The 14,058-nt window shown below is 45.5% G+C and overlaps 1 protein-coding gene across 1 annotated transcript in view; it reads left to right on the forward strand.

Annotated features, from left to right (window-relative positions):
* slc4a2b (solute carrier family 4 member 2b) overlaps positions 1-14,058 on the forward strand; it is a 32,485-nt gene that overhangs the window by 7,381 nt on the left and 11,046 nt on the right. Inside the window, exons 4-20 of the mRNA XM_079575765.1 lie at positions 943-1,109; positions 7,075-7,240; positions 7,312-7,529; positions 7,795-7,916; positions 8,395-8,603; positions 9,164-9,300; positions 10,169-10,349; positions 10,421-10,556; positions 10,659-10,863; positions 10,939-11,044; positions 11,131-11,315; positions 11,391-11,604; positions 11,785-11,991; positions 12,063-12,211; positions 12,554-12,748; positions 13,369-13,596; positions 13,678-13,767. Of these exons, the coding sequence (XP_079431891.1) occupies positions 1,050-1,109; positions 7,075-7,240; positions 7,312-7,529; positions 7,795-7,916; positions 8,395-8,603; positions 9,164-9,300; positions 10,169-10,349; positions 10,421-10,556; positions 10,659-10,863; positions 10,939-11,044; positions 11,131-11,315; positions 11,391-11,604; positions 11,785-11,991; positions 12,063-12,211; positions 12,554-12,748; positions 13,369-13,596; positions 13,678-13,767 (2,808 nt within the window). The 5' untranslated portion in view covers positions 943-1,049. The remainder of the gene's footprint in view (positions 1-942; positions 1,110-7,074; positions 7,241-7,311; positions 7,530-7,794; positions 7,917-8,394; positions 8,604-9,163; positions 9,301-10,168; positions 10,350-10,420; positions 10,557-10,658; positions 10,864-10,938; positions 11,045-11,130; positions 11,316-11,390; positions 11,605-11,784; positions 11,992-12,062; positions 12,212-12,553; positions 12,749-13,368; positions 13,597-13,677; positions 13,768-14,058) is intronic.

Below are 14,058 nucleotides of genomic sequence, written 5' to 3' on the forward strand. Positions count from 1 at the left end.
GTTTTTCATGTTTGTTTTCCCCCAAATGCAGATATTAAAGTATGATTATGTTCACTTATTCTTATGAAAATCCATAATAGGCCTCAGATATTGTTTTTGTTATTACAATAGTCTTATTTCAGAGCTGCCTGAGGTGGGCAGGCTGGTTCTCATGATTTTACTCTGGATCCCAGGGTTCTGTAACTTGAATCCTCTATGGACTCTTCCAAAGAGCAGGATCTAGGTTTACTGAGAAAGTTGGCTTCAGCGCACCTTGCGTGATGCTCTCTAGACTAGACTTGGAAATCTCAACAATACACAAACGTCTGACTCAATGAAGTACTTCTTCAGCAGACAACAGGCCTTTGTGTATTGTCTCTAGGTCTTTATTCTTTATTTCTTTCACTTAATCAAATTTCCTCCTTTATCGTATGATAATAAAATCTCCCTGAAAAATGTTAAGAACAAGGTCAGAGATAGGATCTTGCCCTGGCATCAGAGGCTTATTGTTTTCAAGATTGTCTCTGGCTCAAATCCTGAAATACAGATCCACAGTTATTGAAAACTCAGATAGTACTATTTCCAATCTTAACAGCTTAGTAGTACAAATATGTTTGGTTTTAAAAGTGCTTTATGAAAAGAGATTATTATTAGTATTATTATTATTATTATTATTACTTTAGTGATGGAGGAGTACAATGGCTCTGGCACGCGCCGCTGTTTTATCAAAGCCTGCTCTCCACAGTAGCTGTTTACAATCTGCACTCTTATCGGACTCTAATGGTCAATGACCTTGAGTGGTGGCAAGGAGGTAATACAGGCCAATAATCATAAATGCTTTAAAATGATTTATGGCTAATAACATTGTCTGAGCTTCTGAACACCCACACATCCTGACTTTTGTTTTGTTTACATCACTCTCTCACACGTTTTCTCTTGCCTGTGCCCGTGTGTGTCTTGCAGGTTATGCTGCCCAAAAGCTGCCTGAGTCCCAGTGAGAAAGAGAAGGGCTAAAGCCGCAGCAGACCTCTGAAGCAGCATCTCTCCAGCCGACAGAAAAGCACGGAGCCATGAGCAACCCCTGCACTCCCAACACGATCACTGACGCCGTGGCATCGGTTCTCCACAGTGTAAGTCCACATAATGGTCAGGCTTCAGAGAGCACATGATCAAACACATGAGCAGATAAATGGTGTTAAGGACAACCATATCGTCCTCATTGTTTGGATATTTCAAGCTGACAGTGCGCTCAAAGGTTTTCCTTCTTCTTGATTTTCTGCCGCGTCAGCTTCCGCGCCGGCGCTATTTGACGCAGCATATGAGCTTCACAAACATAGTCGGAGCTGAGACAAAACTTGACAAAATCTTCCTTCACTGAAGAATTGCAGGATGTCAACATCTTTGAGGCATTGTTGGAGTTGGTCGTTCCTTTATTACTGTTACTCATGGCCCTTGTGTACAGTATAGTTTTTACGCTACTTTTTGTATTGACAATTAGTTCTCAAATATCTATATGTGTCAGCTTTTTTACGTCTTATTGAGCAATGACCTTGATTATCGATGTTTCCTTGCCTACTTCCTCATCTTGTGAGTTTGCTAGAAGGCAGGGGTTTCGCAGGAAAAACAAAATGCTCTCTTGGTGTGGGGTTTGCAGAAGCTCAAAGGCGACTGGTCACCAGCCAAGCATAGCAGCATTACTCAACCCAGCACTTCCTCTACAAGTTGATCCGAAAATGATTAAAACGCTGAGTTAGAAAATATCCCAAGCTTAAAGTAGCTCTATGTTTGACTACAGGCTCTGGTTTGTTATGAGTGATGATAGCCTCTTAGAAAGTAGTGCGCTTGAGTTATTGGGTCCCAGGAATGGTCTCTCATGCGACTGATAAATGAAGCAAAGAATCAGCTGTGTCCTACGTATACTGCATATTTAAGTACTACAGTCACAACCCCTGTTTCCTTAGTTTAGCCCGAGCGGCCATTTACCTTAGGTCAGCAGTTTTTTTCTGCTTTTTTAACTGTCATGTGACCCGGTGAGGAAGTCCTGAGTCAGTTTGCGAGGGGGTCCCACTCGACTGCCAAAAGATCACGTCTGAAATCCTACCCCCGCAATGAACACGTACAGTAGAACGCGGAGTATGTGGCGAGTGGAAGTCTGTGCAGGACACTTGACCACAAAAACAAGTCATCGAATAGCTGCTCATATTTTAACGGTTCCAAAAAGCCTAGTTCCTGAGAGGTTGGCCCCAGCAGCACTGAAGTGTTAGAAAACCGCCAAATCCCAATCTATACTCTGTTGATCACTGTGGATTCCATTATCAGTGACGCGAAGTGTGAGCGTTGATTTCCTTTTACGAGTTTCAAAGCAGCCGGTAGCACGGGGAGCACAGTGCAGATAAAAAAATGTTTGCATTGTGACTGATCCTCTGCAGTTATTGGACAGTTTCCCTCGGCCTCGACTTGACCGGGTTAATTATTATCTCCTCTCAGTCTGTGTTCTCGTGCCTGTCCACTCTGGGAAGCTCCACATGCTCCAGTTTGCTTTATACCAGCCGGTCTGGTCTTCCTGTGCTCCGGGTCATGTGACTGAAATGGGAAGTACTTTGTCTAATAATACCGGGATATCCATGATTCTTGTCTGATGGACTTTCTTTACTCTTTTAAGGTGAGTCGTGTTCGCCGCCGCCGCACAGGTGCTTTCCAAGAAAACCTACGATGGTCCCAGTTCATATAGATATGAAGCTCACGCCTGAGTTAATGTTTACTTGTTTCTCAGAGGCACTTTTACTTTACTTTCAGGCAGGCGAGGTAATAATTACTCACTAATGTTGCCCTAATGCGTGACTAGTTTCAGGCTGTGGGTGACTAATGAGTAAAGGGAGGGGATTTGGCTTTTGAGAAAGTCAAATATTGCGAAAAGTAAACGGATCAAAGCATTTCTGAGTTTTTGTATATGTCAATGTAACAAAGATGTAGCTAATGTTTCAACTTCAAAATGCCTGGACTAGTCTTCCCCAACCAGTGGCATAGTAACATGTTTGAGCTCAAATGTCCTTTTATTGCATGGCCAGTTGTTGCCACCAAGATGATCACACTTCCTAATATTGGATCAAGTTTAGCTTCGATGCGGCGCTGTTTGACATCAGCTTCTGCAATGTCACAAGATTTGTTTACATCCCGTGCTGCGTTCATTCCTCGACAAGATTTTTTCTTTTATTTATTTGTTTGATATGGACCAACCAGATGCATTGTTTTTAGTGTTATGGCAACACTGCTCATTTGCGACAGTCTGTAGTTTGAAGTCAGTGGCTCAGGGAGTTCCAGTCTGGATCCATTAAAGGAGAAACTGGACTGTCCAAAAGTGTATTTTGGGAGAACACAGTCCCCACTGACCGAGGCCCTGGCGTTTAACAACAAGAGCGGAAAACTGCGGCGACACATGACTGTCCCTGCATTTAAAAAAGCTATTTCAGAGCACTAAATCTTATAAAGTTTCCGAAAGTAAAACGATCATCGGCTTGCGTGTGGATTCTGTATTGAAGATGGGAAAGTTGGATCACCGTGTGAAGCCTTCTCCAGCACATCCCACTCTTTCACAGAACAACCTGCTGACCTCATTCCTTCGACACGGGATGTTGTTTGAACTTTGACCTGACCAAATGCAGCAACCGCAGATCAGACAAATCTAGGTGGTGACTCTTTTTCTGCCCTGGCTGTGTATCTTTATCGAAAAATTAAGGGGGCGGGGGAGTGAGAAAAAAGTTAATTTTGTAACTCTTATCATCTCACCGTGGAACTCCCCAGGTTTGTGCGAGCTAAAGTGAGCCGTGACATTAGCGCCGCTGACCATGCGTAATAGCAGTCGGTGAGGAAATGTGTAGGCCTCAGGTGGAAGGATCAGTTAAAGCCGTGCCGCCTCCTCCCAGTTTTGAGACACTTTTAACCACACTGCTTCCTGTGACGTGTTATTGGGAAACTGTACTTTATCTGTGACTCAGTACTCTAGAAATCATTCTTACCTCTTTCAAGCCAGCCCATATATGACCATGTACATAAGGTTGAACTGAGCAGAGTAATGTCCGGTCGCTATCTCTGCGTCTCTTCTCTCCGAGTGCTGACTGTGTGGGATTTGAAACTGGCCCATAGATAATCTTCTTTACAGCCTCTACCTGCAGTGGCCCGGTGTCCGCGGCTGCGTTGTCGTCCAGAGCTGTGTTTTTGCGACCTGTAATTGTTGCAACCATATCCTTTGGCGCTTAATTAAGTCATTCAGCATAATGACCGCTGTTGCAAAATCGCTTACCGAGCTTACTGAAATACACACGCCAAGTCACTCTTATTTTCACTCCCAAGTCGTGATTTTGTGGATGGTGATGTACTGTGTCATCATTCATATTCACAAACAATATTAATTGATGTTGTATGAATGCATCACTATTGCATACACCAAGGATTAATGCTATTGTCTTTTCCACAAATATGATCAAGACAGTGTTTGTAGCAGCCCCCGGCCTTAGTAAATGGTTGTAAATGGGGGCGGTTGCAGCGGAGAAAACAACTTGTTTGAGGAGTTAAAGGGAAAAAGGCAGAGAGATGAAATGCAAATAACTCTTGTAAAATATAATGTAAAATATTCAGAGGAATAAAACAAGTATGGCTGCAGAATTAGTCTCAAAATCAACAATCGACAGTCTAAGAAATCCAAAAAGAAATCTATATTCTTATCTCACAAGAAAATGTCCTGTTTCCACGACAAAATCTGTAGTTTTCACCTCGATAAACATTGGGTAGCATACAGTACATCAGGGGTCTCCAACAGGCGGCCCATCTGGCCCCTGACCCCTGACTCTAGCCCATTCCTGTGTGGAGTTACGGAATAACCAGAATGGTCACTCCTGCCACCAGGGGGCAGCTTAAATTAGAGGGCACTGACATAATAAGAGATAGGATATAAACAACACATTGCAGCCACGTGGTAAATGGTCAGTCTGCCCCAGGGCAGCTGTTGCAGAAACAGCATAAACTTGTGACACAGGCTGATAAAGTGCAATACAAGTGTAAGCCGTTTTTATTCAGTCAGGCTCCTTATTCATTTATGGAAAGAAAAAGTTTCCTCAATAGTATTTATCACAATATATTTTACTTTTTTGATCATGGACTCTGGCAATACACTCCCGATATATTTTGGCCTCCAGGCAAATTTACTTGGAGCCCCCTGGAGATACACTGCCTGACCCAAAAAAAGGTCAAATGCTGCAGTATTTTGTTGAAGCGCCTTTAGCTTTGGTCACAGCACGCATTTGCTGTGGCGTTGTTTCAGTTTGCCTCTGCAGTGTCAAAATAATTTTTCACCAAGATCTTGTATTGATGATGGGAGAGTGTGGCCACAGTGCAAAGCCTTTTCCAGCACAAGAAATAGTAAACATTTGCCTTTCTGATGGAATAACACACTCACTCCCTTTAATTTAGTGATATGAATTGAATATCTATCACTTATTAAGACCTGTGTCAACATTCGTCACAAAGTGTCTTTCAGAAACGGTTTATTTAATTTGCCCTTCAGAGTGCCAAGATTAAAAGCACTTGGGTCAATATTTAGGCTTCATGTGGCAACGCCAAAATCTGGAGATGAATGTCAGCGCTGGGTTTTGTTTTGCATCGCGTAGTTCAAACACATTTTGTCCTTTCATATCACACTTGTCCTCCAAGCAGAGTGAGAGCCTTGTTTCATTTGCCCCGGCACAATGGGCAGACCTGTGAAGGTGGCAGCTTTGCCGATAGCGCCGTGATTAGGGCCTCACGCGCCACTGATAAGCGAGTGCGCGGGGGATATCTACTGAGGCGGCTCTTACGGCGCGGCTTCTGATTCAGGACCATGAGTGAGGTGAGTCCTGTTTTTAAGGACGACTTTCGTTTCCTTCATCGCTGAGAGTTCTTCTGCGCCGCTTGTTTTTGCACATGGTTTGAGTTGTGGAAAAATTGTCTCACTTCTCTGAGAATCGCTCACACTCGTCTGCCACCTCTGGGGATGGAAACATGATATGAATGGAAGGGGGAAAAAACGACATTGAAATTTTACAAACTACTGATCATTTAAATCAGAAATAAATATCTTAAATCTGTGAGAATTATCTTTTTTAGCTGCAGAGGTGAGTGAACCTTTGCACAAATGTTCTGTCCTCTTGTGCCTCTCGGTGACTGTATGTGCTGCTATATGCACAGGTCGGTCAATATTGGCTGTGTGCAGTTGGAGCAGCGTCTGGTTTGCTCGTGGGTCTGTGTTGGTGTGCAGTTCGTGGCGGGGTGTTGTCCTGTCACCTGTATGTGGCATGTTCAAACTGTCCTAAACAGAGGCCATCACGAGGGCACGTGCTGGACTCTAAGCCCCTCTGAGAGGAGATTTGGTCGGACACTTGAGTAGAGTTGGCGGTGGTTTGTATTGACAGTGATTCCAGAAAGGCACTGGTACCAGGTCATCCATGTGGGGGACAAAGGCTGGCCTGTGTGGCAGCAGGTGAGCGGCTGGAGCTCAAATTGCCCCTGTAGCGAGTTAAAGAACCATAGCAGCCTCTGTCTTTATACCATCAATATTGTCTCAACTCAAAGTCAGTCATTTAGAGTTTGAGTTGAAGTGAAAGTACAAAATGAGTCATGTTATATTTATGGTGCATGATTAAAAAAGTCGGACCAAAGCTCAGCCGTAGCATGGACAAATGCGGCGCAGGATAGCTGGCTGTTGCAGTAGTAACAGAGGCGTTAGGGCGTCTGATGTGTTGACCACAGTGTGTGAGGAGCAGCGTGGGTATCACTGCAGGCTGCTCCGACCAAAACATCCCACTAACAGAGAGAGACACAGAGGCCGCTGCATCCTGCTGCTCCAAAACAGATCTGTAACATCACATGATGCATGCGTGAGGTGTCACTCATCTAAGCACATGGTTATTGTTTCCACTTATGGGCTGTTAGTCATGTAACCCTAAACCAGCAGTACGGCTCCCTCTAGTGTTGCTGTGGGGTATCGTTTCTCATCTTTTTTTTGGATCACTCACTGAGCCTGTTTGTAGGTAACTGATAACAATCCGGCTTTGTGTTTTGCAGCCAGAGGTTTCGAGGGCCTCGGCACACACCAGCCCTCGAGGAGAGGAGGAGGACGATGGGGACTTGAACAAAGCCCTGGGAGTTCAGCGTTTTCAGCAGATCCTCAGTCCGGCGGCTACTCTCCCTGATGAGCAGCATCACAACTACCATGAGGAGGACATCGAGTGTAAGGACATCACACACATCTGTTTATCTTCATGTGGACTTAAATGAATGTAATGTCCTTCATTTGTCCAGACCATCGGCACTCCTCTCACCACATCCACCGCCCCTTGTCCAAACTGCCGTCTGAAGGACGCAGGCGGAAGAAGAAGAGGAAGGACAGGGAGCACAAGAGCAGCCATGTGTCCAGCAGCGGCCCCCTGGAGGAGGGAGAGGAAGAGGAGGAGGAGGAGGAGGAGGCTGAGGAGACCAGCTCTGCTCCTCCAGAGGCAGAGAAAGTCAAAGATGTGGAGGTAGATCATTATCTCTGAAGCTGCTCCCATTCTGCAGTGTCGATGGAGTTTATTAAACTTTGTAGCCCTGTCAGCTGACTCAATAAACTTTCACAGTTTATCAGAATGAACAGTTACATTCAGTTATATTTCAGCTGTGTCTAAGTGGTTCATCTTGAGGGGTTACGTTTTGTTGATAAAACACTTCAACCAAACAAGATAGACAGATTTAAAGTCTACAGGTTTCCTACAGTAAATATGAACCTGACCGTTTGTCTATTGTCAGTTCTTTGTTTCAGATGAAGACCGCTCAGCTTCAAGTATTAAAGGGATCCTGTCCACTCGTCAGCTGAGCATTGTGCCACAGTCGGCTGAGACCTCCGATGGCGTGGATGCTTCGTCGACAGAGTAAGTCAAAAATAACAGTGTTTTTCTCCTAAACTTGTTTTTCTAAAGTCTGATTGGTCAGTCGGGCTCTCACTGTACGTTGCCATGTCCAAAGCATCCGGCCGCCTGCTGGGCATTATCTGATGGACTGAAGTAATCTTCTCCTCAGAGACCCATACATCACCTGTCGCTGTAAACACACTCCCCAGTCCCAGACTCCACCCATGACATTTGCGCTTTCTTATTCTGCACTGGGATGAAGATGTGTAAACACGAGCACATTTTTATACCAGTGGTGGACCTTTTCTGACCTAAGACAGGTTTAATTTTAAATTGTGGACATTTAACATAGTTAGAGGTGAGTGTCTTTAGTAGTTTACATTCTTCGTAGATTCTGCATGTAGATTGAGACATGGTTTGATGGATTTGTCGGCGCCTTGTATGTTTTCTAGCTTGTTTCACTTTCTCTAATGCATCTTCTTATTTGTCTGTACTCCAGTAAAGCAGGCTCTGAGCCCTCCAGCCCCACTTCCCAGTCCGGACCGGAGCACATCCCTCTGACCCGGGTGTCCAGCCGCGGCTACGACCTGCAGGAGCGCCGCCGCACGGGCAACATGACGGGAGCGGAGCAGGCTAAATACCAGCGGATCCCCACGGATGAGAGCGAGGCACAGACACTGGCCTCTGCTGATCTGGACGGCATTAAAAGTGAGTTCATTAGTCTTTTCTAAGAGCTGAAATGGTAAAATATAGACTTTTTTCGACTGATATGCAACAAAAAAAGCGCATGTTCACTCTGCCTGTAGCTCTCAGTGGGATTCCTGCTGTTCTTTAGCATTCCCAGCCCTGCGCTAGTGTGTTTCTCAAGCTGATGTGATTTATGCCAGAGAGCCTACCCCTCAGCAGAGAGCAGCAGCTTATCAGGCCCATGTTATTAAATGAACCAGTGCGGTCAGCTGAGGCCCCTGGACCAGGCCCAACACCACAAGTCCACTAATTGTTTCTATTGAGCCTTAATTCCCTCCTTTGTCTTTATGATTGGATAAAAGGAGAGAAGATAAGTGATGTAGAAAAGAAAGCACATAAATGAACACAAATCAGACTTTGACAATACCACAGTTTGTCCCTGTAAGCCGTTTCTGAGAATGAGACTGGTGGAGCAATATTTCAAGGTTGACAACATTACTGAAGGCACTGGTATCCTTGATTTGATGTCATGGTAGTTAGAGATTTCAATGGAATTGTTAATGATCATTTCTGTGTCTCAGGTCACAGATTTGAAGATGTCCCCGGTGTGCGCAGACACTTGTTCAGGAAGAGCACCAAGGGCCAAGTGGTGCACGTGGGCAAAGACCATAAAGAGCCCAGTACACGCACCCGGAAGCAGGACCGCACTCCCCATGAGGTGAGAGAGCACTTTTTGCAACTAAATCAATAGTGCATAAATTATTGCAGTAATTATTTGTATATTTATACGTATTTGCTTTTTTTTTCATTCAGACCTTTTGTAACCAACCTAAACTACTGTAAAGATATGCAAATGTCATGTAAATATAATTGTTATTGAGTCTGTCTGATCCCTCTCTTTTTGGAAACCAGCCTATGACGAAGGACAATTAAATTTGTATGAGTTCTTTCCTTTCACACACACAGAGTAACCAGACTCTGGGCTGCGGACAGTGGGACAGACATGTTTTATTCACACACAAACTTTCTAAGAACCCACAGGACCCTGCCTGCTCTAGTCTGTGCATGAGTGAGGATTCCCTCCCGATGATAGTCTTTTATCAGACTTTGCGTCTTTTCTCGTACTATTTTGACCCTCCAGCCTTTACGACTGGTGGTGTATCGCTCGGCCTCGCAGACAGAGGGCATACTGCTGAACATGGATGCCATTCATTCAGGGTACAAGAAGGTGAGGCTGGTGACCAGCCACAGTGTGACCAGAGTGGGCCTGTTTTCACTGGCATGCAGCGTGGGATGGCAATCAGTGCTTCAACAATGCAGGAAGTTCTGTTTTGTTTTGCAGTAGAGCAGCATGAGACGGAAATACTACATTAGGGAGAGAAGGATTAATCGCATCCAGGGTGTTTTAAAAAGTGTTGTTTTCTTTTTTGCTACTGGATACTAAAAGTTGTGTGCTGTGTGTTTTGGTCATGTCACAAAATAGAACAGCTTTTTTACATGGTCAAACTTCCCATGCATGAGCTGTGGTGAATCACTTTCTTGTTCTATCATTCGCTTTTCTCTCTGTTTTATGACATTGCTTGAAGGTTTTTGTGGAGCTGAATGAGCTGACTATGGATAAGAACCAAGAAATGCAGTGGAAGGAAACGGCTCGATGGATCAAATTTGAGGAGGATGTGGAGGAGGAGACCGATCGCTGGGGAAAGCCTCATGTGGCCTCACTGTCTTTCCGAAGTCTGCTGGAGCTCAGGAAGACCATTTCACATGGTAGGAGAATACACTTATTATTATTATTATTATCTAAAGGACAGAATAAGCTTTATTCTGCGGGTGTCTAGGTGCTGTACTGCTGGACTTGGACCAGAAAACGCTGCCTGGCATCGCCCACCAGGTCGTAGAGAAGATGATCATCTCTGACCAGATCAAAGCTGAGGACCGCTCCAACGTTCTCCGAGCCCTGCTGCTTAAACACAGGTCATGCTCTGACTCTGCACTAAACTTTGTATGAATTCTAATGAGGACAACAACGTGTGGATAGACATAACCCCCATATCCTCCTCCCTCTGCCCCCCACAGTCACCCGAGCGATGAGAAGGAGCACAGCAGCCCTTTCCCCAGGAACATCTCGGCCGCCAGCTTGGGCAGTCTGATCCCCCACCACCACCACAGCACCAACCACATCCACCAGTCTGAGCCCTCGGTCACTGAGCCCCTCATGGGCACTGGGAACTCCACAGGCAACAACGACGCGCGCATCGACATGGACAAGAATGACCTACAGGTAATGGAAGTGTGCTCAGAACTTTAACCCTGTTCCAGCTCTGGAGCTCAACACTGACTTCAATCTCCACTGTAGAAGGAGCCCGTCTTGACGTCTGGAATGCATCGGTCCAAATCGAAACACGAGCTGAAACTGCTGGAGAAGATTCCTGAAAACGCAGAGGCCACGGTCGTCCTTGTGGGTAAGCGCTCCAATCCAATCTCCCCTTTTACATTTGGTCACTGGTTTTCTTTTCCCCTTCCTCCCTGACTCGCCTTGTGTGTCCAGGCAGCGTGGACTTCCTGGAGCAGCCCACCATGGCGTTCGTGCGCCTGCAGGAGGCCGTGTTGCTGGAGTCGGTCCTGGAGGTGCCTGTCCCGGTGCGCTTCCTCTTCGTGCTGCTGGGACCCCCCACCACCAGCATGGACTACCACCAGATCGGACGCTCCATCTCCACGCTCATGTCCGACAAGGTGTGGATCCTGACAAAGTTCTTGAAGTATCTATTGCAAGTTGTCAAATAATTGTTGTTTGGTTGTCGTCCCCAGCAATTCCATGAGGCGGCGTATCTCGCGGACGACAGACAGGACCTGCTCAATGCCATCAACAGCTTCCTGGACTGCAGTATAGTGCTGCCCCCTTCAGAGATGGGCGGAGACGAGCTGCTTCGCTCCGTGGCCCGCTTCCAGCAGGAGATGCTGCGCAAAAGGGAAGAGCAAGAGACAAAACTGTTGAAGGAGCCCAAGAGCCTGGAAGACAAAGGTACGGCTCAGTACGGGTTCAGTTAGTTTTCAGACCTGTTCTAAATCATTTCTATTTTATTATGTTGCAATCTGATGCTAAAATAGTAAAATAGAGGCGATTAAAAATGTCTTGAATAAAAACTATATTGGCTAATCTTCTGTATTTGTTAATAGTAATGATGTTGTTCTCGTTATTCAGTGGCTCTTCTCACTCCTTTTAAAAAACCCGACGATCCCCTCAAGCGGACGCGTCGCCCCTTCGGTGGGCTGATCCGAGACGTGCAGCGCCGCTACCCAAAGTATCTGAGCGACTTCAAGGACGCCCTCAACAGCCAGTGCATGGCGGCTGTGATCTTCATCTATTTCGCCGCTCTTTCCCCCGCCATAACATTCGGAGGACTACTGGGTACGTACTGAGGGAATGTTGTTTTTCTTCATCCTCTTTGTCTCTTTTGACCGTCCATGTTCTTTCGACAGGGGAGAAAACGGAGGGTCTCATTGGCGTGTCGGAGCTCATCGTGTCCACAGCAGTGCAGGGCGTGATCTTCTGTTTGCTCGGAGCACAGCCTTTGTTGGTGGTCGGCTTCTCCGGACCACTGCTGGTTTTTGAAGAAGCCTTTTATACGGTAGGTCCATGGGTTTTTACTTGAAATCTCCCTGACTCCATATATTGGCAATAGAGCTTGGGTTAGTGTCCTCAAAACAGTATTGTGAGAATAAGGGTACATTACCGCTCTTTTCATTTTATTAGTCTCTGGATAATGTTTGCTAGTTCTCCCTAAATTATGTATTTCTATTAGGGCTTGCCCAATATGGACTTTTGGGGTCCGACACCGATGGCCGTTGAAAAGGCCGATACGATTAGATACTTCTTTAGCTTTAAACAAAGTTGCTTTTAAACTTTGGATCCCGAACTCTATCGTCTCTGTCGAAGGTCATGATGTCACACAAATGTTGTCTTTTTCAAGTTTTGCAAGTCAAACGAAGTGGAGTACCTGACTGGTCGCGTGTGGATCGGCTTCTGGCTCATCATCATCGTGACGGTGACGGTGGCGTTTGAGGGCAGTTTCCTGGTCCGCTTCGTTTCACGCTTCACTCAAGAGATCTTCTCCTTCCTCATCTCCCTCATCTTCATCTGCGAGACCTTCATCAAACTCGGCAAGGTTGTCCCAGCCTATGACTCAACAACTGCTTATGAAACGCTTTCGTTGGCACTTGAACTCTGCACAATTATGATTCTAAACTGAACTGACAAATCCTTGACTGAAATTCAGACTTTGGGGTCAAACGGAGGGTGGTGTTGTTACAAAACCACTGGAAACCCACAGTGAGTGATTGGATCTGAAGTGTAATGTAACTGCTCTAGGCTGATTTTTGTTAGCTGCTTGATTTCTGGGATTATTTTCTCAGATAAGTTTGATGAGGGGCTTTAAGATTGACAAAAATAAATATTTTGGTCACCACCGAGAAATGTGCTTGAGAAGGCTTTGCGCAGTGGTCACACTCCCATCATCAATTCAAGATCTTCATGAAAAATGAAACATTGCAGAAGCTTATTGAAACAATGGCACAGTGAATGTGTGCTGTAAACAAAGCTAAAGATAATATTTGGATTATCATTATCATAAGTTTTGAAGTTTCTCATAATTTATGACACAACTGAAACATAAATCAGAATTATACACTGAGTTACTCCAAGTACTTTTTTACGTGTGCTTGAATAAAAAAGCATTTCAAAGTACTGTTACTCTACTCCCCTAATGACTGTACTGTGCTTTGGCAGATATTTAAAGAGCACCCTCTGAAGCGCTGCTCCTTGGACAACAGCACAGATGGGAATTCCTCAGCCGTGAACATGTCGAGCACACTGACCAACAGCACGCAGCCCGTGAACATAAAAGTCCTGGGAGAGCCCAACACTGCCCTGCTCTCCCTGGTGCTCATGGCCGGAACCTTCTTCATCGCTTTCTACCTGCGCAAATTCAAGAACAGCGCTTTCTTCCCTGGAAGGGTGCGGCACTCAGCCACCTCCGCACATTTCTGTTGCTTCTACAGATTTTCACTGATATTTTTATGACTGTGTGGCTTTCAGCTGCGCCGGATCATTGGAGATTTCGGCGTCCCGATAGCCATCCTCATCATGGTGCTGGTGGATTACGCCATAGAAGACACATACACCCAAGTACGTGAAGTGAACAACACAATAGTTATTTATTATGTATTTTGTATTTCGGTCATATGACAGCGGCGACAGTGGTGCAGATAGTAGAGCGGGTCGTCTTGTGACCGGAGGGTCGGCGTTTCCAATCCCGCAGGCACAGACTGTCGTCGTGTCCTTAGGCAAGACATTCACCCGCCCTGCCTCCAGTGTCTGACACTGGTGTGTGAATGACTGGGTGATTGGGTGACTGGTTCCTTGATGTAAAACACTTTGAGTGCCTAAAGCAGGTAGAAAGTGTGACCATTTATTCTT

The sequence above is a fragment of the Gobius niger genome (genome assembly GCF_951799975.1).
Source record: "Gobius niger genome assembly, chromosome: 18".
Lineage (NCBI taxonomy): Eukaryota > Metazoa > Chordata > Actinopteri > Gobiiformes > Gobiidae > Gobius > Gobius niger.